The sequence below is a fragment of the Equus quagga genome, chromosome 13 (assembly GCF_021613505.1).
Source record: "Equus quagga isolate Etosha38 chromosome 13, UCLA_HA_Equagga_1.0, whole genome shotgun sequence".
Taxonomy (NCBI): domain Eukaryota; kingdom Metazoa; phylum Chordata; class Mammalia; order Perissodactyla; family Equidae; genus Equus; species Equus quagga.
The window spans coordinates 100549558-100577267 of NC_060279.1; the positions used below are offsets into that span (position 1 = coordinate 100549558).

At 37.2% G+C, this 27710-nt stretch overlaps 1 protein-coding gene and 1 long non-coding RNA gene across 9 annotated transcripts; one reads left to right on the forward strand and one right to left on the reverse strand.

Moving 5' to 3' along the window:
* Window positions 1–530: 530 nt before the first annotated feature.
* On the reverse strand, window positions 531–4617 carry LOC124249870 (uncharacterized). Its single transcript, XR_006891478.1, has 2 exons — window positions 4482–4617; window positions 531–3375 (listed from the first exon to the last, which is right to left on the reverse strand). It is a non-coding gene; the product is annotated as an uncharacterized LOC124249870 (long non-coding RNA).
* Window positions 4618–27710, forward strand: ZNF567 (zinc finger protein 567). Of its 8 annotated transcripts, none has more exons than XM_046681126.1 (7): window positions 4618–4739; window positions 5801–6120; window positions 7755–7828; window positions 15437–15489; window positions 21161–21287; window positions 21558–21644; window positions 25338–27710. In XM_046681126.1, the coding sequence occupies exons 2-7, from the start codon at window positions 6014–6016 to the stop codon at window positions 27056–27058; spliced, it is 2169 nt and encodes a 722-aa protein (XP_046537082.1). In that variant the 5' UTR covers window positions 4618–4739; window positions 5801–6013; the 3' UTR covers window positions 27059–27710. The 8 variants fall into 8 exon arrangements, with proteins under 8 accessions (XP_046537082.1, XP_046537085.1, XP_046537083.1 ...); XM_046681127.1 differs by lacking the exon at window positions 4618–4739 and adding an exon at window positions 4763–5115; XM_046681128.1 differs by lacking the exon at window positions 4618–4739 and adding an exon at window positions 4763–5064.

Sequence of the window (27710 nt, forward strand, 5' to 3'; positions counted from 1 at the left end):
TTCCATTGTCCATAGGAACTGATGGTTGCAACATCATTAGTCATAAGGGGAATGCAAATTAAATCCAAATGTACCACTGCATACTCACTAGAATGGCTAAAATTCAAAAGGCTGACAATAATAATCCCAATAACGTGGAGCAACTAGAATTCTCAAACATTGCAAGTGGGAGTGTAAAATGGAACAACCACTTTCAAACACTATTTTGCAATATTTGTTAAAGCTAAATATATGTGTAATTTCTAACCCAGCAGTTCTATTTTGTGGTACACAACACAAACAGAACTGATTTCATATGTACACCAAAAGACTGGTACAAGAATATTCATAACAGCTTGACTCATAATAGCCAAAAATTGGAAAAACCACCCAAATATTCCATCAACAGGAGAATGGATACATAAATTATGGTACATTCAGACAATATAATACTATACAACAATGTTTAATTACAAAATACTGCTATGGACAACAACATGGATGATTCATAGATACAACATTGAGTAAAAGGAGCCAGACACAAAAGTACATACTGTATGATTCCATTTATAGAAGATTCAAAGTCAGACAAAATTAATCTATTGTGATAGAGGTCAAAATAATGATTAACTTTTGGGTATAATGATTGGGAAGAGACATGAGGGAGCTTTCTGGGATGTTGAAAAGTTTATCAAATGGTGGTTGTACGGGTTTATAAAACAAATCATCAAGTTATGATTTTAAGATCTTTGCTCTATATTGTACAAAAGTCTTATTAAAAATGAAAGAAAAGAAATCACACATGCTCAAAGTAAATGGCAGATCTTAAGTTTTGTTTGTTTGTTTTGCTGAGAAAGATTAGGCCTGAGCTGACACCTGTGCCAATCTTCCCTCACTTTGTATGTGGGTCACCACCACAGCATGGCTGACAGTGGTGCAGGTCCGAGCCCGGGATCTGAACCTGTGAACCTGGGCTGCTGAAGGGGTGTTGAAGTCAAGCACTACACAAAGGGGCTGGCCCCAGCAGATCTATGTTTTGAATCCACATTTCTCTAACTACAAAACCAATTCTCTTTCAATTCTGGTTTTTGCCTCAGAAGCCTAGATTTTATTCCACTGAGTGAAAACTGAGCATGGATAATTCATTTAAACAAACACAACTTCCACTAGAAATTGCGACATTTAAAAGACTGATGATAGCCTATATTAGTAGAATTGACACTTTCATTGTATGTTGAATATTGGTGAAAATTTAAGCAGGGCAACTGATAAAGATGTACAATCAGGTTTTAACTATGAAAGCCTCATTCTCAACAATATTTCTGAGACTTTGTCCAAAAGATGTAACTATACATGTACACAAAAAGGAGTGTGCAGTAAAACACTGCATAATAATGAGGAAAAGCCAGAAAGAACTTAAATATTCTACAATAGGGAAATGGTTAAATAAATTATAGTATATCCAGACAATGTAGTTAAAAAATTATAACACAGTTTGTAATTTGATGACATGAAAATCTATATGCACCTATATTTTGTTAGATGAAGAAGGCAGATTACAAGGCAGTATGATTTTGTTTTGAATGAAAGAATCCTATTTACCTATATCCATGTGCTAATTCACAGAGAAACAGGTGAAATGATTTGGAATAACATGTTCAAAAAAGCTGTTTCTAGGTGAGCTTTACTTTAAGCTTTTCCGTATTCACTAAATTTCTGAATTAAGAAGCTACTAATTTTACAATCAGAAAATATAACAGAGCTAATTCTTCCATCTTTGAAGGCAGAAGACATAATAGGAGATGTGTATATGATACGTGATGTACAGTGTTGTGGTTTGAATTCTGGCTGAAGAGGCCTCAGCTTTCTTCATAGACATGAAATCTGTCAGATGAGTAACACGAGTACTACCTTAAAGTAGTACCAATACTACATTGAGTCCTAAGGTTTTATACACAAGGATTCCCTCTTACTGCTTGCCCCTCACCTACCTAGGCTCAGCTCTCTCACTGTCAACCTCTCCACCAGCCATTGTTCCAACAAGGAAATCAAATCTGCCTCGGAAATTAATTAATTAATAATAAATCCTACACAGAGGAGAAGAAATGGGACTTAGGCCTGATGTGGCTATGCAGAAATCCAGACCATTCCCTTGATCATCAGGCAGAAAAGGAAGTAAAAAGTAATCTGAAGGATCAGGATGATGACACTTCAGAAATAACACAGCACAGAGGCCCATTTCCACCTCTAGGAATCTTAAAGCAATCCTTCAGAAAATTAGCTAAGCACCCTAAAGAGTCACATTCCCCAGTGAGTCATGGTGAAGAAAGTAAGATGGCTCCAGAATGCAGATTTTGAATTGGAAAAGGAAAAAGAGATATTGTAATCAGGGAGACCCAGTTGATTAAATAAATGTGTAAATGTATATAGGTCCTATATCACACACTTGAATAAATTCCTCTGAGTGGGGGGAGTCACCTATACTCCACTCAGCAGAAGTCAATGCCACATTCCTGAGTCTACATGCTCCTGAAATGACATGAACCCATGTCCCTATAAGGTCCTGGAATGGAATGTAAAGTTGGTGAAGACATGGGAAGTTGGACAGCAAAGATGAGTTGCTCAGGAAAGTTATTAGTTAAATAAATTACAAAATATCCATGTTATAGAATACTAAGACAAATGCAAAATTGCAGAAAATAATTAAGGATATGGAATATTTTCAAGCTATAATAGCAGAGAAATCACTTTACAAAACAAGTTGACCAATACAATTACATCAATATAGAGTGACAGAAAAGTCTAGAAAGTCTTATACCTGTTTCAGTTATCTATTACTATGTAACTACACCAAAAGTGTGTGGCTTAAAACAAAAAACAGTAATTAGCTCATTATTCTGGGGGTCGGCAATTTGCACTTGGCTTGGCTAAACGGTTCTTCTGCTGATCTCCCTTAAGTTATAGCAGCCTGCTGGTGGCTTGGTGGGGGCTGGATGGTCCAAGATGGTCTCACTGAAATAGCTGGCAGTTGTTGATGACTGTCAGCTGGGCCACTGTCTCCAAGTGACGTTTCATCTTCAAGCAAGCTAGTCTTAGCCTTCAGCACATGGTGTTCTCAGGGCAGGAGGAGGGAAAGGACAAAAGCTGCAAGCCGTCCTAAGGCTTTGTCTGGGAAGTTTCACAGTGTCACTTCCACCACATTCTGTTAGTCAAAGTACATCTCAAGGCCCTGCCTGATAGTTACCTAACCATTTCAATAGAAGGAGAGCAAAAACTTCCTGTTCTGAAAAACAAAAACAACAAGTACAACAACAAAATCCCTGACCTTGAGCTTAGTTTTCAGATATGCTCAGTAATGTTTTCCTTTCCTCGGGGTTCTTCATCCAGAGAACTGCACTGTAAGGGGAGGGAGGGGGGAAGGGTAAGAAATCATGAGACATCAGACCTTTCTTGGAGCACAGAATGGCTAAATTGGAAGAAATTCTTCAACACCACACAAGCTCCCATTATCTACCACATACATGCTCAGATGGAAATAAAAGGGAGATGGAAGGTCTGCTAACCTTCTTAATAACAAAGGGAAAGGCCAGGGTCACTGATATCCAGGGCTGAAACTTTAAGTTCACAGCAAGTTTCCTAGGGAGACAGCTTTGGGAATGATGTGGTTCTGAAATATGGAACTTGACCTCAGCTCCCAAGGGAGATGCTCTGAGGAATGAATCCTACTCCTGGGCTCTCCCCATGTCTTCCTAGGACTCTGCCCTAAGGGACACTACCAACCCTGAAATTCATTCCAAAAACAGCTTTGTGCTTTTTTGCTTGCAAGTACCCTTTATCCTACCACTCAAATATCTGACTCCCGATTTGGTGACCATTTCTCTGCAGCTAGCGTCCACGGCTATAAAGCAGGAGAAAAGACGCAGCAGCAGGGAGCCCACGGATACAGATCCTAAGAAAGGAAAGACCCTAAAATTGGCCCTTAGGCGGGCAGCACGCTACTCATACCCCTCTGTGTTAAGCACCAGGCTGGGCGCTGGAGGTGGCGGTGCCCTAACAAGGAGCCCAGGCCAGGCTTCAGTGCAGGGCGACCCTGGTCAACACAGGCATCGTAGTCTTTACAGGCACAGATACACTTTTAGGGGAGATATTTAAAAAGCGCCTCATGCCAACGTTAAACCCAGAACTGCAAAAATGAAGCTCTACTCGGTAATACAACCCTACGCGGTCACAGAATTAAAAGCCTCTCCCATCACATTAGGTAACAACAGCAATGTCGTCTCAAACCCCACAGTGTCACATAGCCCGCATCAGAGCCGACCACAGTCACCCCAAAGGTCCCGCATCCGAGCAGGGACACACAGCACAATCACGCACCTGTCATGGCCTCATCACAGCGCACACAGCCGTCTCGTCCCCGCCACAAACGCTCACACTTAAACACGCATACATACGCCTGAGCTCCGCACGCCCGTCTGCGCCATGGGGGCTCGGGGATTCCTCACCTGAGCGCCCGCCGCGCCCAGACTCCCTTGCCCACTTGGAGCGCGACGACTTTTGAGGGTTTCGCAGGAGAACCAGACAGGCAAAGTTGTTTCCAAAAGCGGCCGAGGGGCTGTGGGAAATGTAGTTCAAGGCCGGAAAAACCCGGATGTCGAGAAGGCGCGCCGAGGCCGCGGCCGCGAAGACGGAGCCGCGGAGACACTTGGGAGGTGCAGCCAGCGCCGAGTACGCAGGCGCAAGCGGCTGGCCAGTGGTCCAAGGTGAGGCTGGTCGGCCGGGTGGGCTCTGAGGAGGCGGGTGGTGGCGGGACCCGCGGGGATGCTGAGGAGGGACCGTGGGCTGGAGAAAACGACGAGGAAGGAAGAGGGAACCTGGGCGGAGAAGGACGAGGAGGAAAGCGAGAGTCTGGGCCCTAGAGAAAGCGAGGAGTGAAGCTAGAACCCAGGCAGGGCAGGGAACCGGGAGCCAGGGCCGGGGAGCGCCCGAGAGGGAACGGGAGTCCAGGCTGGGGAGCGCCGAGGAGGGACCTGGAAGTCCGAGGCGGGTGGGAGCTCGCCGGGCAGGAATTTTGTCTGATTTTTCCCGGTGAGGAATCCCAGCTCTCGGAGGGCGGCCTGGCACGCACAAGCACACACAGTTCGTATAGCTTTTTGTGCCTGTGCTTGTGTGTGTTTGGGCATGTGATGCTCCGTGTAACGTTGTGGAACCGATTGTTTATGAAAGTAGTAGGTCTCTGCCTGTGTCTGATTTTTAAATTAGGTGCCAGTCGATTTGTGTTTGAGACTGCAGCTTTGGAGAAGCGACGATAAGGGCTTTATAAGTAAAACTTTGTTACTTTGTGTAGAAGTATGTATGGGCTGTGTGAGATTATGCGTGACATGCGTGCCTGTGGGATTGTGATTGTGTAGTGGATGATATAACTGAATATGTCTAATTTTTGAAGTATTTTGTGTGCACAATCCAAAGTGACTATGATTGTGGCTCCTTGTGTGGGATGAAGTGCTTGAGAAATTGGATGTGTGACTAGTTAAGTATGTATTGTTTAGATTATCTAAACATGAGCCATTTTATATGCTTCAGAATTTTACTCTGTGGCAATTAGACAAGTAGAATAAATAGAGATTTTAAAAATGGAGGGGATGAGATAAAATTAAAATGATTTTCAGATGGCAGGATAGTATATTGGGAAACCCCATATGGACTATCCAGAATGTTCACTGTAGTAATCAGTACTTCAAACTCTCTCTCCTCCTGGAAGCTTGCAGTGCTTCCAGTTTCTTCTCTAATTTCTCAACCTCTATTTTGTCTCTACTTCCTCTAGGTGGGTAGTCTCCAGCTGGAATGGATTGAGAACTGGAAAAGGGAAGAGACGTCAGGGACAAGAAGAGGCTAACATGACTGGTACTATTATAATTTAGTGTAAGTCGTCTTTTACCTTCTGAAAGAACCTCCTGCTGGGAACTTCCGGAGATACACTGCCCTTCTCCTGGGCACAGACACTTCTCCAGCTGCCTCTTCAGTGCTTCCTCTGGGCATGCAGTGGCCCACCTGGCTGGTCTGGTCTCTCCAGTTAGTCCTCTTGGACAGGATCCAAGCCAGCCTAGGCAGGCTTCATCCATGGGTTCCGCATCCAGAGCTCAGGTGAGAATTCACCACCTCAGCCACTTTGCCCTCCCAAATCCTGGAAGCATGTACTTTTCCCCCACAATTCTCCCACCACTTTGGTTCCTACTGGCATGAGGGTCTGAAAGGCCTCTTATTTATTATAAGGAAGGGAGAAGCACTCACTTTTCTTCCCTCTGTAAAGCTATGTTCTAAAAACCATTTACTCCTTTACTGAGATATTCCCTTCTCTCAGCCTCTCCAGCCTCTTGAAGTAGGAGTGAAACTAATGGTAGCAAAACTTTATAGTTTAGTTAGCTGCTCTACAAGACTTCATTTTCAAATGAGGAACACTTAGAAACTTGTTTTGCTCACCATCTTTGGGACATCTGCTGAAACAGGCCGAAAGATTTCTATGTTACCATTCTGTTAAAAACAAACGATGCTAGCAATTAGAAAACTCAGTTTTGCTGGAAAAAAAAAAGTTAAATCAGTAGGCTTCACAGATATGTGTTTGTGCATATGTGTATATATATGTATCAGAAAACTATGGCAAGTGGCCAGTGGCCATCAAAAATATGAGATACAAAGGATGTATAAAAAAATTTGTTTTAATTAATCCTAAGGGACTCAAAAATCAAGACTTTGATAAAAGAACAGGAAGACACAATATAATAAAATGTCAAAACTCCCTAACGTTTCATGCAGTTCCAGTAAAATTTTTGAACTTTCTAAAGTTCTTAGGAGAAAGTGAACAAGCCAGAAATTCTGAGAGAAAAATAATGGAGGGAGAAGTAGGCCTAGTTGATATTAAAATTGTTTGAAAACTGTAATAACTACAGAGTAATCTTGGCAATTAAATGCACAGATCAGTGGAACTAAATATGAAGTCCAGATCTACTCAAATGTATAAAGGAAATAAAGTATATGATAAAGATGGCAGTTTTGATGAGTGGAGGAAATATAGATTACTGAATACCGGATGGTACTAAACCAGATGGCCCAATAATCTTTTTTTTAAGTTATTTTTGCATGGGAAGAATGCAAATTCAAATGAGAAACTATAAAAAATTAAGTAAATACATGATTAATCTCCTTCTTTTAAATAAGATCAATCCAGAAAATAAAAATAACCTAACAGAAAAGTGAAAGAATTAGACCTTTCACAGATAAGAAACTAAAGATGTTTTGTGACTTATGAAAAGCAGCCTGTCTTCTTCCATAATAAAAGAAATAAAAATTAGAACCACAATTTATACCTAGTAGATAGGCAGGCATCAAGAAGTTTGTATCATAGTATATATTAGCATATAGAGTGACAGGTATTCCGATATATTGCAGATGGTGGTATAAATGGTAGAGTCTTAATGGAGAGCAGGTTGGAGGTAGTTAATAACAGTAGTCTGCTTAGGAGAGAAAAGATGGTGCTGGAGAGGAGGGGAGCTTGCCCAGAACCTAACCTGTTGCCCCAAGAGCCTGTATCTCTGGCTTTGGGGATAAAATAAGATTTGCCTGGCTCATTCTCCCCACTGTATTTATGTGGGATGTGCAGAGTGGACGAGGGCCAAAGCAAGGGAAACGGAGGCAATTTTAATTGAGTCGTAAATCATAAGAGAGCTATAAGGCATGTGGGGTGCATGTGGCTTGTTTTCATCTTGGCTTTGCCTTCTTAGGAACTGCCCCTTTTCTAAAGAGGAGCCCAAAGGAAGACTGGTCATCTTTTGCAAATCTCAAAACCATGGCTCAGGTGAGGTGATGGTTCCTCTCTCTTTTCTTTTTTTTTTTTTAAAGGACATTTGAGCATTTGCCTTTCTTGTTCTGAAATCCTCCTGGCCTATCTTCCCCTTCAGGCACGTGGTCCCATTTCTTCCCATATTGGCCAAATAAGCCTTTACCTTCCACAAGTGCTCCTTCTAATTTTAATCAGCGTTCACACATTAAGTGGGTGTATCATTCAACATCTTTCTCAATCTTCTCCCGGAAGCAATGCTGGGACAAAAGTGCATTTCCTCAAATTTAATGAGAATGTATTACCACATGACCTTGTCTAGATAAAAACAGTCAAGATGGAGAGGGAATTGATAGACTGCTATTAAGAAGTGGCGAGAAGTCCTATCTTGAGGCTTCGAGAATAGAGCTATGCTTGGCAGATTGTACAAAGAACTGAGAATTCTGTATTTCTCCTGTCTGCTCCTTCAGTTTTGCTCATAGCTGCCAACAATTCCTAAAAATCTGTGGCCTGCCGGTAACACTCCCCCAGTATGCTAATTGTGTTAAGATTTATTCCTATTTTTAAATTTCCTCTAATTTTTTTATTTGGATGCATGGGAAGTAAATATATATGCTTAAATCACCATACTTAAGTAGGAGTGTAACTCCTGAAATATTCTGCTCTTGGTTCATACTCTCTCCTGGTTCTTTCTTTCAGAAAATTTATCTTTATATCTGGACCTCTTAAATACTGGTGTTCTTATTCTGTATTGGTTCTCTTCTCTTTACAGTCTCGTCTTCCTATTCACAATCTACCACTATTATTCTAATGATGCTCAAGTAATTTTAATCCTAAACCTCTGGCCTGAGTGTCAAAATCATGTCCATCTTCCAACGAAATATCCCCACCTGATGTTCCACAGGTACTTCAGGCACATGGTCAAGATTTACCTCATTATGTCCTGCCCATCCTATTTTATTTTTGTTTTTTTCCCAACCTGCTTATGTCCCCAGCCCCTACCCACCTGCTAGTACAGCTAACTTGAGTTAAATGTCTCCTCTTTCACCACACAATCATTTAGTGGAGAATCTTATTCCTATACCACAGGTCCCTTCATCCCCACTGATACCATCTTTATTTGGGTGCCTCGCTCATAGTGGTCATTCATCTTCTCATTTAACACCTTTGCCCCTTTTCCAGTCCTCCACGTGCTCACCCCAGTGCTCACTTACAGATCTTTGTGTTTCTTGTGCTTTTCTGTTTAACTTTTGTGTGTGTGGTAAAATATACATAACAAAATTTTACCATTTTAACCATTTTTAAGTGTGTACTTCAGTGCTACTAGGTATAGTCACAGTGTTGTGTAGCAGTCACCACTGTCTAGTTTCCAAACTTTTTCAGCATCCCAAACAGAAACTCTGTACCAATAACATTAAATAATTACTCTTACGGTTTTTATAGCATGAGACCCAAAGCACATTAAAGGAATGTATAAAAACAATCCATTACGGGAGAAGAAAATGTTAAAATGCTCAAGTTTAAATTCAAGAATAGGAATTATTAATAATAGTTTTCCAGGGGCTGGCCCTGTGGCCGAGTGGTTAAGTTCATGCCCTCTGCTGCAGGTGGCCCAGTGTTTCATTGGTTTGAATCCTGGGCGCGGACATGGCACTGCTCATCAAACCACGCTGAGGCAGCGTCCCACATGCCACAACTAGAAGGACCCACAACGAAGAATATACAACTATGTACCGGGGGTCTTTGGGGAGAAAAAGGAAAAAAATAAAATGAATAAATAAATAAATAAATAATAGTTTTCCAACTCGCATCTCCTTTTATTTAGATCTTTAAATTCTCTTAGTAATATTTTGTTGTTTCACTGTAAGAGTGTTGCAAATATTTTGTTATTTTAAGGTTTTTTTTATGCTATTGCAAATGCTACTCATTTTTATCTCAAAGTTCCATCATTTATTGCTAGTATATGAAAATGCAATTGATTTTTGTATATTGATCAGTCTTTCTAAATTCACGTAATAGTTTTAGTAATTTTTTTATAGATGCTTTAGGATTTTCTACATAGACAATCATGTCATATGTGAATAATGACTATTTTCCTTCTTGCTTTTGAATCCATATTCCTTTTATTTCTGTCTTGCTTTACTACATTGTTTAGAACCAGTGCAATGTTGAGTAGAAGTGTGAGAACAGACGTTTTTGCCGTGTTGCTGACTTAGGGGAAAAGCATTCAGTCTTTCACTATTAAGTATGATATTAGCAAAAGGTTTTACATAGATGCTCTTTATCAGGTAAAAGAAGTGCTAGTTTGCTGATAGTTTTTATCACAAATGGGTGCTGAATTTTGTCAGACGTTTTTCTACATGTATTGGTTTTTCTGCATGATATATGGCTTTTTTCTTTTTTCTAATAACATGATGAATTATATTGATTGATTTTGAAGTGTTAAACCAACTTAGTAGCCCTAGTATTATTTTTTTATACATTGTTTGAGGAATTTGTTAGTACGTTGTTAAGGATTCTTTTGTCTGTTGTTGGTAAAGAATTTGGTCTGTAGTTTTTCTTTTAATATCTTTGTTTAGTTTTGGTATCAGCGTAATGCTGTCTTATAAAATGAGTTGGAAAGTATTCTCTCATCTTATTTTCTGAAAGAATTTGTGCAGAAGTGGTATTATTTCTTCATTAAATGTTTGTTAGAATTCACCGGTGAAGTCGTCTGAGCCTGGAGATTTCTTCGTGAGAAGGTGTTTAACTAGCAGTTCAATTTCCTTAATAGAATTAGGGCTATTCAGGTTATCAATTTTTTTATTCAGTGAGCTTTTATAATTTGTGTCTTTCAAAGAATTTGTCCATTTCATCTAAGTTATAAATTTATTGGCATAAAGTTGTTCAAAATATATTCTTTTTACCCTTTTGATGTTTGTAAAAATAGGTAGCAATGCCCCTCTTTCGTTCCTGTTATTGACAGTTTGTGTCTCTTACCTTTTTCATTGGTCAGTTGGCTAGAGGTTTATCAATTTCATTGATCTTTTCAAAGTACCAGCTTTTGGTTTCATTGATTCCCTCCATTGTGTTCCTGTTTCCTGTTTCTTCCCTCCTGCTGTTACATTTTTTATTTCCTTTCCTTTTCGCCACTTTGGGTTTAATTAACTCTTTTTCTAGTTTTGTGAATAGAAGCTTATATCATTGATATAAGATCTTTATTTTTTTCTAATAGAACATTTAATGTTATAAATTTCCCTCTAAGCACTATTTAAGTAGCCTTCAACAAATTTTGACGTGTTGTATTTTCATTTTCTTTTAGTTGAAAATATCTTCTAATTTCTCATGATTTCTTTCTTGACCCATTGGTTTTTTAGAAGTTATATTTAATTTCCAGATATTTGAGGATTTTCCAAATATCTGTCTGTTACTGATTTCTAGTTTAATTCTGTTGCGATCGGACAACATACCCTATATAAATCTTCTTAAATTTGTGGAGACTTCTTTTGTAACACAGATTATGGTTTAACTTGAATGTTCTGTGTGCACTTATAAAAAATGTATTCTAGTATTATTAGGTGGAGTATTTTCTAAATAATCAAGTCAAATTGGTTGATTCTGATGGTCTTCTATCTCCTTATTGATTTTCAGTCTATTTGTTATAGCAATGAGTGAGAGAGGAAAGTTGAAATCTTCAATTATAATCGTGGCTTTGTTTATTTTTCCTTTTCAATCTATCAGTTTTTACTTACCGTATTTTGAAGTTCTGTTTCTTTCCTATTTTCCCAATTTTTTTTATTGTTGTTCCTTTTTTCTCTTTTCTTGTTTTCTTTTGGATTGAGAAACTTTTTTATGATTCCATTTTTTCTCTATTATTCACTTATTAGAAGTATATCTTTGTTTTATTTTTTTAGTGGTTGCCCTAGGCCTAGGGGTTGGCAAGCTATCATCTGAGGGCTCAATCAGGCATGCCACTTGGTTTTGTAACTAAAGTTTCATTGGGACGCAGCCAGTTGCCAAAGCATTTTGGATAGCTTATGTTGCTCTCTTTCAAGTACCCTGCTCTTTCCTTCTTCAATGGCTAATGTGTTGTTGCTCCCATCTATTGGATTTTTCATATCTCATATTTTTCTTCTCTACAAGTTCTATATGATCCTTTTTCATATCTTCAGTTTCTCTCGTCATGTTCATCTTTTCCTCTACATTCTTGAGCTTATGGAGCAAGACCCAGTTTAACATCTTTATTTGCTAAATCCATCACCTCTGTTATTTCTGGTTTTGTTTTTGTTTGTTTTTTTCTTCCTCCTGAATATAGATCCCATTTTCCTGCTTCTTTGCTTGCCTGGAAATTTTTTACTTGAATTTTAAATTGCTGCATGCTGTATTTTGTTGTGTTCCTTTAAAGAGTTCAGTTACCTCATATCGTTTTGACCCTTTTAAGGCTTGCATTTAAGCTTTTGTTGGTGTAGAGCAGCATTTGGTCTAAGGCTAATTTAGTCCCATTACTGAGGTCAGCAACCTATACCCCATGCGCCAGATCCAGCCTGCTGCCTGTTTTTTAAATAAAAGTTATATTGGAACATAGTCACACTTACTTGCTTATATATTGTTCATGACTGCTTTTGCCCTACAGTTACAGAGTGGTTGTAGCAGAGACGATATGGCCCAGAAAGCCTGGAATATTTGCTATCTGGCCCTTTACATGAATAGTTTGCCAACCCCTGCTCTGCCAAAGCCTGTGTAGTATCAGGTCCCTCTACTCTGGCTGGTGGGAGAACAAACTGTTCCCACGCCTGTTTGAGCTCTGGGAATTGTTCGCCCTATTACTTTCCTCTGATTCTTTCCCCCGCTTCATGGAGTTTCACTCCCTGTCGTTGCAGGTCAGTCTTCAGCCGTAGATTCATGGGGATCACTCTGCAGCTGTCTAAAGTGGTCTCTCTCTGCTGCTTCCTCCTCTTCAGTATTTTGCCTGGCAGTTCTTGCCATCTTGGACTCTTCAAATTCTCATTTATGTTTCTTTAACTCAGGGTGACTGCCGGGCTCTGTTTCTGGTTCCCCTCCCGGGCCTGGGACCCAGAAACTACTTTTAGGCAGGAAGCTGGGGCAGTCATAGAACCTACTTTGTTTCCCTTCTTTCAGGGGTCACCATTCTATGCTGTCAGCTGGCCAGTACTTGAAAACAGATGTTTAATCTATTTTATACAGTTCTTTAGTTGTTTATGGCAAAAGAGAATCTCTTTAGCAGTTAAATTCCATAGAAATGGAAGTGAGTATTGATTTGTTTTGTTTTATTGGATAGTAAAATTGGCTGAAAGCAAACCTCAAACTGTAGACTGTCAGATTTGTAGCAGCTTGAATCCCTGCTCTGTTTCTTTCACGTTGAGTCAGGGTGCTTGGATTCTGGCCCGTGCGTGCCTGACTGACATATCAGCCAAAGGTGTGAACAAAGTCTATTCCAAGTCCTTGGGGCCCCTCTCTGGCTTCCGTTTCTGTGGGATTTCCCTACTTCCTTTCCAGCTGCTCCTGTTGCGCTAAACTCGGTCTTTTGGTTCTTCAAGCCTGTAAGACCATGGATTGATTTCCACCTGAATTTTATTTGCCACACAGGGTGTCTCCTTGGGACCTGCCCTCAGGCTACAAGTGGTGTGAATTGACAGTTCTCCTGTTGCTCTTCTGTTCTCCCAAGTGTAAACCCTCCTCTCCAGTTTCTGTCTGTTTGGGTCACTTTGCAGTGCTTTCAGATTGTTGCTTTTTATATTTTATCTGGAGTTTATAGGTGTTATCTGCAGTAACAGTCAAGTAAGAGCTACTCTGCCATTCTCGAGGCAGAACCCCAAACTCACCCATATTTTTTAATCAACTTTATTGAGGTATAATTTACATACAATAAAAAGCACCCACATTAAGTGCAGAGTTCATGAACTTTGAAAAGTGTATAGATCTGTGTAATCACCACAACGGTCAAGATTACAAAATTTCCAGTACTCCCAAAAGTTCCCACATGCCCCCAGTTGCTCCATTGCCACACCCAGCCTTCAGTAATTATGTGTCTTTCTTCTTCTAAAGTTCATATAAATGGGATAATAGAATATGTACTTTTTGGGGGATTGGCCTATTTAACTCAACATAATGTTTTTGAAATTCATTTATGTTATTGTGTATATTAAAACATTCCTTGTATTGCTGAGGAGTATTCCAGTATGTGAATATCCCACAACTTCTTTACTCACTTTTTGATAGATTTTTTTTCCTACTTTTAGACTATTTAAATGATACTACTGTGAGCATTTGCATAGAAATCTTTGGGTGGACTATATTTTCATTTCTTGTGGGTAAATACCTAGGTGTGGAATCAGTGGGTTGTATAAAAAAATGTGTGTTTAACTTTACAAGAAAGTGCCAAACTGTTATGCAAAGTGGTTGTGCCATTTTACATTCCCACTGGCAATGTATGAAAGTTACAGCAGCTTTGTATCCTCACCAATATTTGGTATGGTCATTTTTTAATTTCATTTATTCTAGTGGGTGTGTAATGGTATTTCATTATTGTTTTAATTTTCATTTCCCTGGTATGATTTAAAATGGTGAGCATTTTTTATTTTGCTTATTTGTCATTTATATATCTTCTGAGTTTCTTCAGATCTTTTGCCAATTTTTAATTGGATTGGTTGTCTTGTGCTGTGAGAGTTCTTTATATTTTGTAGACGTAGGTCTTTTGTCAGATGAAAGTACTGTGAATGTATTTTCCCAGTCTATGACTCGATTTTTTATTTTCTTAATGGTGTCTTTCAGAGCTGAAGTTTTAAATTTTGACAAAAATCCAGTTCATCAGGTTTTTGAATTTTATGATCCATGCTTTTTGTGTTCTACCTCAGAAATCTTTGCATACTCCATGGTGGACATATTTTAATCTTTGTTTATAAGAATGCTTAAAAGAATATAAGTATTATGGTTTTAGGTTTCCTTTTAAGTGGTGAATGATCCATTTCAACATAATTCTTTTGTATACTATAAGGTAAGAGTTGAGGTTCCTTGTTTTTGTTTTAATGGATATCCAGTTTTTCCAGAGTCATTTGTGAAAAGACATCCTTTCTCTACTGAATTATCCTAGAGCCTTTGTTGACAGTCATTTGACCATATATCCATAGTTGTATTTCTGTAGTATGTTTCATTGATTTGTATATTTTTGCTTTCCCTAGTATAACACAGTTTTGATTAGTGTATTAAGTCCTGATATTCGGTAATGTGAATCTTCCAACTCTGTCTTTTTTGGACTGGTTTTAGATTTGCTAGGTGTTTTATATTTCCATGTAAATTTTAGAATCAACTTGTTGATTTCTGTAAAACAAGCTACTTGGATTCCGATTGGTTTTCAAAGACTTTATAGATTGGTTGGAGATAATTGATGTGTTAATGGTAGTAAATCTTCCAGTCTGTAAACCTGGTGTATCTCCATGTTTATTTAGGTCTTTCTCTATTTTTCTCAGCGGTGTTTTGTAGTTTTCAGTGTACAGGTCTTGCAAATATTCGTTAATTTTATTCTTTAATTTCATTTTCAATTGTTTATTGTTAGTATATAAAAAAATTGATTTTTGTATTTTGATGTAAGTATTCTATGACCTTGCTAAATTCACTTATTGTTTCCAGTACTCTTTGCTGTATATTCCTTGGGACTTTCTACATATCTGGTCATGTTATCTGTAAGTACAGTTTGCCTTCTCCCCTTCCAGTCTGTAGCCTTCTATTTCTTTTTCATTCTTTATGTATTGTCTACAGTGTTGAATAGAATTGGTGAGACACCCTTTTCTTGATCCAGATTTTAGGGGGAAAACAGTCGTTCACCATTAAGTACAATGTTAGCTGTAAGTGTTTTGTAGTTGCATTTCATCAGGTTGAAGAAATTCTTTTTTTTTTTTAATTTATTTTATTTAATATTTAAAAAAAAATTTTTGTGAGGCAGATTGTCCCTGAGCTAACGTCTGTGCCAATATTCCTCTATTTTGTATGTGGGACACTTCCACAGCATGGCCCAGTGAGCACTGTGTAGGTCTGTGCCTGGGATCTGAACCCACAAACCCCAGGCTGCAAAAGCAGAGCGTACGAACTTAACCACTATACCACCAGGCCAGCCCTGTTTCCATTTTTACTTTTGGGAGTTTTTGATATAAATAGATGTTAAATTTTATCTAATGCTTTTTCTTCATTTGAAATGATTATATAGTTTTTCTCCTGCTTTATTCTAATATTATGATGATTACATTATTGATTTTCAGATGTTATACCAACTGTGCATTCCAGGGATAAGCACCAGTTGGTCATAATGTGTTGTGCTTTTTATATATCACCTTACTCAATTTGCTAATATTTTATGGTTTTTTATCAGTATTCTTCAAGGATACTGGTCTATAATTTTCTTTGAATGTCTTTTCCTGGTTTTGGTAACAGTGTAACATTCCCCTCATAAAATGAATTGGAAAGTGCTACCCAGTCTACTGTTTGTTTTTTTTCCCCCCCACTGTTTTTTTTAAGAGTTAGTGTAATATTCTCATTACCTCTTAAATGTTTGATAGAATTTACCTTGAAGTCTTTTGAGCCTGGAAAATCTTTGTGGGAACTTTTTAAATTGCAAATTCAATATCTTTAATAGTTGAGTTTTCAGGTTTTTTTCTTCTGGTGTAACATGTTTTTTAAGTGAATATTTGTCTGTTTCATCTACATTGTATAATTTATTGCCTTTAATTTGTTTATAATCTTGTTATCTATTTAATATCTGTAGGATCTCAGAGTGGGCATATATGACATCCTTCTTAATTTCTTAATCCATCTAACTAGAGGTTTTTAAATTTTATTCATACTTTCAAGGATTTGGCTTCAGGTTTCATTGATTTTTCCCTTTTTCTTATTCATTTCCTATTTCACTGATTTTTGCTTTTATCTTTACTATTTCCTTCTACTTGCTTTAGGTTTAATTTACTCTTTTTTAAAGCTCAAGATAAAAGTTTAAATTATTGATGTTAGATGTTTCTTGTTTTCTAATATAAGCATTTAAACCTACAAGTTTCTCTCTTAGCCTGTTTTAATTGCATCTTCAAATTTTGATCTATTTTTATTTAGTTGAAAATAGTTCATGAAAATTTTCTTTTCAATTATTCTTTGGCCCAAGATTGGTTACTTGGAAAAGGATAGTTTAATGTCCAAACGTTTGGGGCTTGTCTAGATGTGTTATTTTTATTGATATCTAATTTAGTTCAGTTGTGGTCAGAGAACATACTTTGTATGATTTGTCTTTAATCCATCAAGATTTGTTTACTTTCTGTCTTGGTGTATAGTCCATTTGCTCTTGAAAAATGTATGTGTTATGAAATTATTGAAAATTTTGGTCTATAAATATCAAATGAGTTAGGTGGTTGTCAGTATTCTAGAGTTTCTAAATCTTTACAGATTTTTTTTCCCATTTTGGTCTAGTTCTTTCAGTTCCTGACAAACATTAACTGTGATTTTGGACTTTAAAATCTTATTCCAACTTTTGCCAATTTTTGCTTCATGTGTTTTGAAACTCTCTTATTTAAGTACATATACATTTGTAATTGTTAGATTTTCCTGATGTATTTACTCTTTTATCATTATGAAGTGTCCCTTTCTTGTCTGTAGTAGTAATACTCATCAACTTGAAATCTGTTTTGTCTACTTTTACTATAGCCACATCAGCTGTTCCATATTTAGTGTTTGAATATCTTTTTCCATCCTTTTACTTTCAGCATATTTGTGTCTATGGTATTTAAAATATGTCTCTTGTAGATAGAATATATTTGTCTTGCTTTTTTATACATTCTAATAATCTTGGCCTTTTTACTGGAGTGTTTAGTCCATTTATATTAATACAGTTAAAGGTATAGTTAGATTTAGGGCAGCCATTTTGTTATTTGTTTTCTGATTGCCTAACCTGTTGTGTTTGTGTGTTTATTTTTATCCTTTTACTTATATTTTAGGGAAATTTTAGGTTCACAGCAAAATTGACTAGAAAGTACAGAGTGTTTCCATTTACCCCCTACTCCTACATATTCGTAGCCTCTCCCATACCAACATCTCGCCTCAGAGTGGTACATTTCTTACAATCAATAAATCTACATTGACACATCATTATCACCCAAAGTCTGTAGTTTTCATTAGGGTTCACTTTTGATATTGTTTATTCTGTGGATTTTGACAAATATGACATGTATCCACCATTATAGAATTACACAGAATAGTTGCACTGCCCTAAAAATCCTCCCTACTCCACCTTTCATCCCTCCCTCTCCCCTAATCTTTGGCAGTGGCAACCACTGATCTTTTTACTATCTCTATAGTTTTGCCTTTTCCAGAATGTCGTATAGTTGAGATCATACAGTCTGTAGCCTTTTCAGATTGGTTTCTTATAGTTAGAAATATGCATTTAAGGTTCCTCCTAACCTGTTTATGTTCATCTGTTCCTACATCTTCTTGTATTTTATGTCAGTCAAATATATTTTAATAATTCACTTTGATTCCTGTGTTGCCTTTTTAGTTATATCTGTTTGCATTTTTTTTTTTTTTTGGTTGCTTTAGGGATTGCAATATGCATCTTTAACTTATTGTGATTTATTTAGAGATGATACTGAATTACTTAAGGTAAAATACCTCAATCTTGCAACATTATATTTCTAATTACTGACCTCTCCATCTTCTGTTCTTTTGTTTGCCATGTGTGTGATATTTATGCTTGTAATAAATGGTGCTAGAATGCTTATTCTAAGCGAAGAGTCTACAACTCACAGGCCAAATCCAACCTGCTGCCTGCTTTTGTACAGATTATGAGTTAGGAATGGTTTTTATAGTTCAAATGTTTGAAAAAAATGCAAAAGCAAAATATTTCTGACCTATGAAAGTTTTATGAAATTCACATTTTAGTGTCCATGCATGCAGTTTTATAGAAACAGAACTTTGGTCATTCATTTTGCATACTACTGTGGTTGCTTTCGTGCTAAAACAACATAAAATGTTGAGCAACCCCTGCCTGAAACAGTGGTGTCTTTTAAAGAAGGAAGGAAATGAGTATTTATGGTCTTTTATATGTAACTTTTCTCATCCTCTTCATTCCTTCCTAAAGACCTTAGTTATCATCTGATGTCATTTGTACATTCAGCCTGAAGCAATTCCTTTACTGTTTTTGATGGTACAGTTTGATAGTGGTGAATTCTCTCAGATTTTATCTGAAAATAGCTTTATGTTGCCTTTGTTTGTAATAGATAATTTTGTTGAATATACAATTCTTGGTTGACGTTATCTTTGGCTTTTAGCTATTTGATTAGGATTTTCTAAGTGTGGTTTCTTTGGTTTTTATCCTTTTGGGGTTCATTAAGCTTTTTCAGTATGTAACTTAAAGTTTTTAGTAACTGTAAATGTGTTGGGCCATTATTTTCTTAAAAGTTTTTCAGACCCTTTCTTTTTCTCTCTTTCAGGGATTCCAATTACATCTGTATTGGATTACTTTGAAATTGACCCACAGATCTGTGGGTGAATAGATCTGCGTAATTCTATTAGTTTTTTCTTATTCTTTTTTCTTTCTGTTCAGATTGCGTAATTTCTGTAGATTTACAAAGTTACTGGTTCTTCCTTTTTCTATTTCTGGTCTGCTGTTGAGCCTATTTAGTGAATTTTCCATTGCAGTTCTTGTACTTTTCAGGTCTAGAATTTTCATTTGGTGCTATGTGCATAGTTTACATTTTGAGGTCCCATGCCAAGTTTTCTGTTACTTTTTTGAACACATTTAGAATATTTGAAGGCTTTTCTGACAAAATCCAACATCAGGACCCACTAGGATTTAGTTTCCATGATTGACATTTTCTTATTATGGGTCATATTCCCTCTCCTTTTTTGTTTTGTTTGTAGGCCTAGTAATTTTTGCTAGAAACCTAGACATCATGAATAATATATTATAGTAATCTGAATTCTTTTATGTCTGTTTTTCAGAGGATTATTGTTTTTTTTTGTTCTAGTAGGCAATTAACTTGCTTGGAATCAAACTTCACACTCTGCCCTCTGTCCCCCCTCCTCAAGTGTGAGGCAGCTGACATATCTGCTTGGTTTTTTAAGCTTCCAGCTGCTGCTTTTTGCCCTGGCCCCCAAGGGGAGGTGGGTTTTCCTTGTCTTTAAGTACCTTAACTCTCAGTCAAGGAATTGGTGCGTGTTTATACTTGATTTTGGGGGCTAATTTTCTTTAGTTCTCTTTCATCCAGGACTTCATCCCTTATACTTCCTGCTGCTTTTTCAGCCCCAACTTCTAACACGTTGATCCAGTAAGCCTTCAATTTTCTTCTGCTTGAGCTGTGAGAAGGTTGTGGAATGCTGTTAATCAAAAATGCAGACATCTCAGAATCTCACTAGGTGCACTTTTGTTTTTCAAGACTCTTCTGGTATCTTTCTGTCTGCTTTTTGCTAAGCCCTCTGTGATCTCACCAACAGTTGCTTAGTTTAACTATCAACCTGGAGTTCTGGCAGAGTTTATACTCAGATCCTTTCTGTAGTTCTCTCACTTCCAGAATTTATCCCTGAATCTCCAGCTCATCTGCCAGTCCTAAATTCTGTCCACCACCACCTTTGAGGAAGTAATCCATGGGGTTTTGGGTACCTTCATGCAAAAAAAGCCACAAACTTAACAATTCTTACCCATTGCAGTTTCTGTCCCTTAAGGATAAACTCTCTTCCAGTTTCTGCTTGCTTTGATTGCTTTCCAGTGTCTTCTGTTAGTTGTTTGTTATATATTGTGTTCAGATTTCATATTATCTGAGGGATTATCTGAGGGATTGTTTTCCTGACCAGTTCACTCTATTTTTGCTGGATGCCGAAACTCTCTCCCATGCATTTTATAGTCTTCCTGTATAAACACATTGATCTCAAAGGGGAAAAATTTGCCTCCTCAGTGAAGCCTGAGAAATTTTTCTGCCCTGTGACACACTGCATCCTGTAAATACTTGTGTTGTACCTGTAACACCTTCTTGCAGGTTTGTGTTTACACATACTTTCTTGAAGGTATGTATTAACATGCTTTGAGGCTGTAGCTACTCATGAGCAGGGACAGTGTTTTGTATGTCTTGGCACCCCAGTAAACGAATACAGTTTTGGGTACAAAGTGACTTCACAGTAAATACTTTTAGAATATGAGTTATTAAGTAAATTTGTTGTTCCGTACATCTACCTTGATTTTTGTTTTCCTTGCAATGTAAATCACAAAACAAGAAAAATGATAGGTTTTCTTTACAACTTTTCATATGACTGCCACAAAGGAATAGGATTAAAACTAGTCTCCAGTATCTCATCACCTTGTTCTGATCACAGTCCAATCCATTTCAGGGATCCGTGTCATTCAAGGATGTGACTGTGGACTTCTCTCGGGAGGAGTGGCAGCACCTGGATCCTGCTCAGAAGACTCTATACATGGATGTGATGTTGGAAAACTATTGCCACCTTGTTTCTGTGGGTGAGAAAACTCTCTGTGAAACTTTAGTAGCATGCATTTCCTTTCAAAGTGCCTAAAGAATGTGTGATCTTGAATTTTAGGGATAAGAGGTGATGAATTCTTTTTGGTTATCAGGAAGGATGAATATGTCTTCACTTGCCCACTGCTAGGTGTTAAGTTTACTGTTACACAAAGGAGGAGTATCTTAAATTGTATTACTGAACATGCACCTTACTAATTTTTCAAATGTACTGAAGCCTAAGCAACTTAATCCAAATCTTCCCTTATCAGGGTGTCACATGACCAAGCCTGAGGTGATCCTCAAGTTGGAACGAGGAGAAGAGCCATGGACATCATTTACAGGTCATACCTGCTTAGGTGAGTTTCTGGCTCTCAGGCATGTGAAATCTAGTGGAAAATAACTTTTAACTTTTAAAGTGGTCATGTGGTGAATGGCACCTTTGAGATATTTTGGGAGTATTTTTTAAAACCTTTGAAAAGACCTTCGTGCCTGCAAAACTTAAGTCAAACTTTCAAATATTACCCTTCCCATGTAATGCTTTTTTCCTGGGGCTGGCCCCGTGGCCAAGTGGTTAAGTTCGTGCACTCCACTGCAGGCGGCCCAGTGTTTCATTGGTTCGAATCCTGGGCGCGGACATGGCACTGCTCATCAAACCACGCTGAGGCAGCGTCCCACATGCCACAACTAGAAGCACCCACAACGAAGAATATACAACTATGTACCAGGGGGCTTTGGGGAGAAAAAGGAAAAAAATAAAGTAAAATCTTATTTTTTTTCCTGAGTTTTCTTAATGTTATCAAAGGTAGTTCCCACTCTTAACTTAATCAAAATGTACTATAAGCCTTCCTTCTTTTAGATCTTTTTTCTTGATTTGTGTCTTTTTCTAGCATTCTCAGTCCTTTATCTCCTTGGATAGATTTCTTTCAGGCATTCTTAAGTCTGTCTTTAAAAAAGAGAAAATTTTTGGTTAATGTTTCTCTCCTTAGTTGCTTTCTATTTTCTTTCTTTCTCTTTGTTTTATGTTACCTCAGATTTGTTTTCTGTACTAAGTCTAAGTTCCCATTCTTAACTACACATCTAGTCATTAATTTTAAAACTTGCTTGTCTTGGCCCAGACTGATAATTCCACAGTTACCATTTTCTTCCATTAAACTTTCATGGTTCATTTTGTATGGCTGATCATTCCTGAAATCAGCTGTTGGTTTGGGTAAAACACTAACTCACTCTTTTCCTGATTCCCTGAGTGATTACTGTTTCCAGCTTGGTCTGTTTTCTTCAGCACTGTGGCCATATTGCCTGGAACAAAGCCTGCACATAATAGTCAACACATTTTTTTTTTAATGAATATTGTTTCACTGGACTCTCACTCTTATTTCTCTGATTTGTCCTCAAGGGATCTGCTCTTAAATTATAGTAATCTCATCCATTCTCAGCACGTAAGGTCTTTGTTTTATGTAGATGCCTCTGACACTGGCATATTCAGCCCATTTTCCCCACCTTTAATCCTTTAGGAATTCTACACTCTAATGTCTCACCTATTTTGTGACAATATGTTGAAAATGAAAATTACTAACTTTCCTAGCTCTTAAATTCTTTCCCATTATCTATTTCCAAATTATTTTTTCTTGCCATGATATCAGCTTGATTCTTCTGTCTCTGTCGTCATCTCATGTGGATCTCTTCACAATTTGTATTGTTTATCAGCCTGTGAAACATATTTTACATCCTCTCATATTTTTATTTCTCACATCATACAAAATGACAGTTATCTTATTTCATATCTTGACTTCTGTAATAACAATTTGGCTTTGCTAGAATTTGTCCTAATTCTTTCTCTTTATATTGTTACTTTCCTGACATGATATATCATCATTTGTTCCCTAATATATGAAATTGAAATTCTTCTTCATTCAAGGACTACCATAATAAGCCCTCATCTGGGCTTTTTGAGTTTATTTCTCTCTCTCTTTGGAAAACTCTTGCTAATTTCCACTTTGTATAGTCTCCTAATGTTCTCCATACATGTAGGATTTGTCATGATATCTATATTTGTCATTGTGTTGTGTTCTGACTGCCATATACTGTATATCTTTTAAGTTAAGTCTTGAGATTTCTTCTCCATGAACTATTCTTTGACTATTCCACATCATATCCACCTTTTCTTTTTCTGAATTCCCATGCTGCTTGCTAATTACAGCACATACAATTCTTGGATATGATTATATAATTTGATACATGATTATGCATGGTTTATGCTTAAGGATTCTTTCTTCCAAAGACAAGAGACAAGATCCTCTGTTTGAATCTTCTTTGCTTATTATATAATATGTTAGATATTCAGTAGTTGCTTCATTAACTGTTTGTGGGGCTAAGGGAGATATCTTTTTCCTCCATTCAGAAAGCATATACTGGTAAGTTCCTTTCAGATGTACCTGCTCAGGCCATGGCCCTATACATTGTGATGGAATGGGTGAATTCTACCAAATACTACCTATCTGTGATACATGGTGTTAATGTAAACTCAGAAGTGTTCAAAGGAGATAACCGATAAAGTATTCCTTTCAATGAGAAAGGATTACTATCAAAGTCTGCATTTTCACAAAATATTTATGACACAGTGTAAGCTTGTAAAAAGATTTGTCAAAATGATTTTTCTAGACCACAGTTATTTTCATGTTATAAAGAAATAGTGCTTAAGGTGATGGGAAATATGTGAAGGGCTTTTGAGATCATAAAACGGTAGCATTTTCTTGAAGATTCTCTAAATATGAGTAGAAATAAGACTGGAAGACAAGCCAACTGACTAAAAGAACATGAGCAAAAAGCATGTGATTAGGAATAAGTGAGGTATTTATAGGGCAATCAATCAATCAGTCAAACTTGTTACAGGTGAGATTTGTCAGATATGTGGACAACCCTGAAAACTTGTTTGAAGACAAAAAGTGAATCTAGGTGATGTAAAGTTTTGTTTACAAGAGAAATTCCTTGTATGTTAATATTGGAGGCAATGGAGTCAAGAAAAATATCAATTTTTGAGCCTAGATTTAACATTGTTCCACTAGATGTGGGTGATTACAAAGTAAGAGAAGTCAGATATAGTTAAAAATTTATAAGAGAAATGAAGGTCAAGGTTAATGATGATTTAGAACTAGAATGAACAGTCTGCTCTTTCTAGTCCACCATATAGAAAACTGGAGTTAAGAAATGTTATCATATTGGGGTAAGACTTGAACCAGTTTTTCTTTAAACCTAAACAAATAAGCCAGCAATTAAAACAAGGAACAGTTATAGTTGATGGTCATGAGAGTTTTGTTATTGAACAATTCTGAAAGAATTGATAGTAACAGCGATCTGAATACACCAGTGAATATACCCCTAGTCAGTTTTAAAGTTCCTGTTGGAGATGTTTTCCTAGTTCTTCCCTCACAAGAGAAAATGATTCCCAGCCATATGGAGGATTAGAACCCAGACTGTTGGATTGTTTTTCTTAACACTAGGAAATTAATTGAATCATAGAAAGATTAATTAGCCATTGATGGCTACATAGTAGGGAGTGGTGAAACAACTGGAAGTGTTTCACCTCGCAATCAAGGGATATAAGTGTATATAAGTATAGGCACTGATCTGTGTGCTCCAAAAGTAGTCGTTCCTCTAACATTTCCCCTGAACAAGCTTTTTTACTAATCTTTCTTGTCTCTCCTACTTAAAGCTTAATGCCCTGGATAGGTTCACTTCGTCACCTCTGAATCCACCTATCCAGGCATCAGTCCCTCTGCCACCAGTCTTTGTCTTCTCACTGCTTCTTTTTCATTTTGCTTTCTGCATGAAGTTCTGGTGCAAAGTGCAAAAGTTACTAGCATCCATTGCTTATTTTTTCATCCTTTTCCGCACTGAAGCATAGTTTTTATTTAGGTTCTTTGTCTTTTCCCAGGCTTGGAGGCATTTGTCTTGGGTCTTTTTTGGCCTCATATGCTAGACCCTAGTACAATTACTTTCCATAGCAAATGTGTGCAGATTCACAAATTGTTATTAATTATATTCTTTTCTAGAAGAAAATTGGAAAGCTGAAGACTTTTTAGTGAAATTCAAGGAACATCAAGATAAGTATTCTAGATCAGTTGTATTCATCAACCAGAAAAAGCTGATTAAGGAAAACAGTAATGCACATGAGAAGACATTTACTATAAGCAAAAACTCTGTTAATTCAAAAAATCTACCTCCTGAATATGATACTCATGGGAAGATTTTTAAAAATGTTTCAGAATTAATCATCAGTAATCTAAGTCCTTCAAGAAAGAGACTTAGTGAGTATAATGGATATGGGAAATCACTCCTCAGTAGTAAGCCAGAGACAGCTCACCCTGGAGTCAGATCCCATAATCAGTATGGCAGGGTTGTCAGTCATAATGAAGTACTTATGCAGTATCATAAGATGGAAACTCCAGCACAGTCATTTGGGTGTAATGACTGTGAGAAATCTTTCCTTAAAAAAGGAGACTTAATTACACCTAATAGAGCTTACAGAAGGGAAAACCCATCTGAATATAATAAAAGGAGAAGAGCAACAAATATTGAAAAAAAACATACATGCACTGAATGTGGGAAGTCCTTCTGCAGGAAGTCAGTATTGATTCTACATCAGGGAATTCACACAGAAGAAAAACCCTATCAATGTCATCAATGTGGAAATTCATTTAGAAGAAAGTCATATCTCATTGATCATCAGAGAACTCACACAGGAGAGAAACCCTTTGTTTGTAATGAATGTGGTAAGTCCTTCCGCCTAAAGACAGCCCTCACTGATCATCAGAGAACACATACAGGGGAGAAATCATACGAATGTCCACAATGTAGGAATGCCTTCAGATTGAAGTCACACCTGATTCGTCATCAGAGAACTCATACAGGAGAGAAACCATATGAGTGTAATGACTGTGGGAAGTCCTTCCGCCAGAAGACAACACTCTCTCTCCATCAGAGAATTCATACAGGAGAGAAACCCTATATTTGTAAAGAATGTGGGAAGTCCTTTCACCAGAAGGCAAACCTTACTGTACATCAGAGAACTCATACAGGGGAAAAGCCCTATATTTGTAATGAATGTGGGAAATCCTTCTCCCAGAAGACAACCCTTGCTCTTCATGAGAAAACTCATAATGAAGAGAAACCCTACATTTGTAATGAATGTGGGAAGTCCTTCCGCCAGAAGACAACCCTCGTAGCACACCAGAGAACACATACAGGAGAAAAATCTTATGAATGTCCTCACTGTGGGAAGGCCTTTAGAATGAAGTCATACCTCATTGACCACCACAGAACTCACACAGGAGAGAAACCCTATGAATGTAATGAATGTGGGAAATCCTTCAGTCAGAAGACAAATCTCAATCTACATCAGAGAATTCATACAGGGGAGAAACCCTATATTTGTAATGAATGTGGGAAGTCCTTTCGCCAGAAAGCAACCCTCACTGTACATGAGAAAATACATACAGGGCAGAAATCCTATGAATGTCCTCAGTGTGGGAAAGCCTTTAGCAGGAAGTCATATCTTATTCATCATCAAAGAACTCATACAGGAGAGAAACCATATAAGTGTAATGAATGTGGGAAGTGCTTTCGCCAGAAGACAAATCTCATTGTACATCAGAGAACTCACACAGGGGAGAAACCCTATATTTGTAATGAGTGTGGTAAGTCCTTCAGTTATAAGAGAAACCTCATTGTCCATCAGAGAACTCACAAGGGAGAAAACATGGAAATGCAATAAATGGTGTGATTTCTTTGTGAAGCCTTTCCAAGTTATTATAACCCTTTAGTTTTTTTTTTAAAGCATGCTTAAACATGTTCATAAGGTAACTTTAATCACAAATGTAATGAGTTATTTATTTAAATTGCCATACCATGTAACTATCTGCTGTTTACTAGCATATAAAATGGGTATGATCATTGTTATTGAATGCTATCAGCAATGAAGCTAATTTTTTAAGTTTTCAAGTTCTGCTGACTCAGTTTATAAAAAAAATACTTCTATAATATATCCAGAGGCAAGATACAAAATGGTTATAATCATCAGTCTCCATAAGAGAAAGAAAATAGGAAGTATATTTCTCATTGCAGTCTGTAGAATAAAAAGTAGTTATTTCTTCCCCAAAGATTACCACTTCTCTGGCTTAAACATCATGAAGTAGTTTTTGCATGTCTTTAAACTTTATATATATTTTATCATACATCGTGAATTCTTTTGTGTCTTGTTTCACTCAACATTTTTAAGATTCAGACATTATTGCATGTGGCAGTAGTGTATTCATTTCCATTCTGTATACTATTCCATTTTAAGAATATAATGCTATTTATCTATCCTCTTGATGGATATTTGTATTTTTTATAATTTTGTGTTGTAATAAAAATACTACTATAAA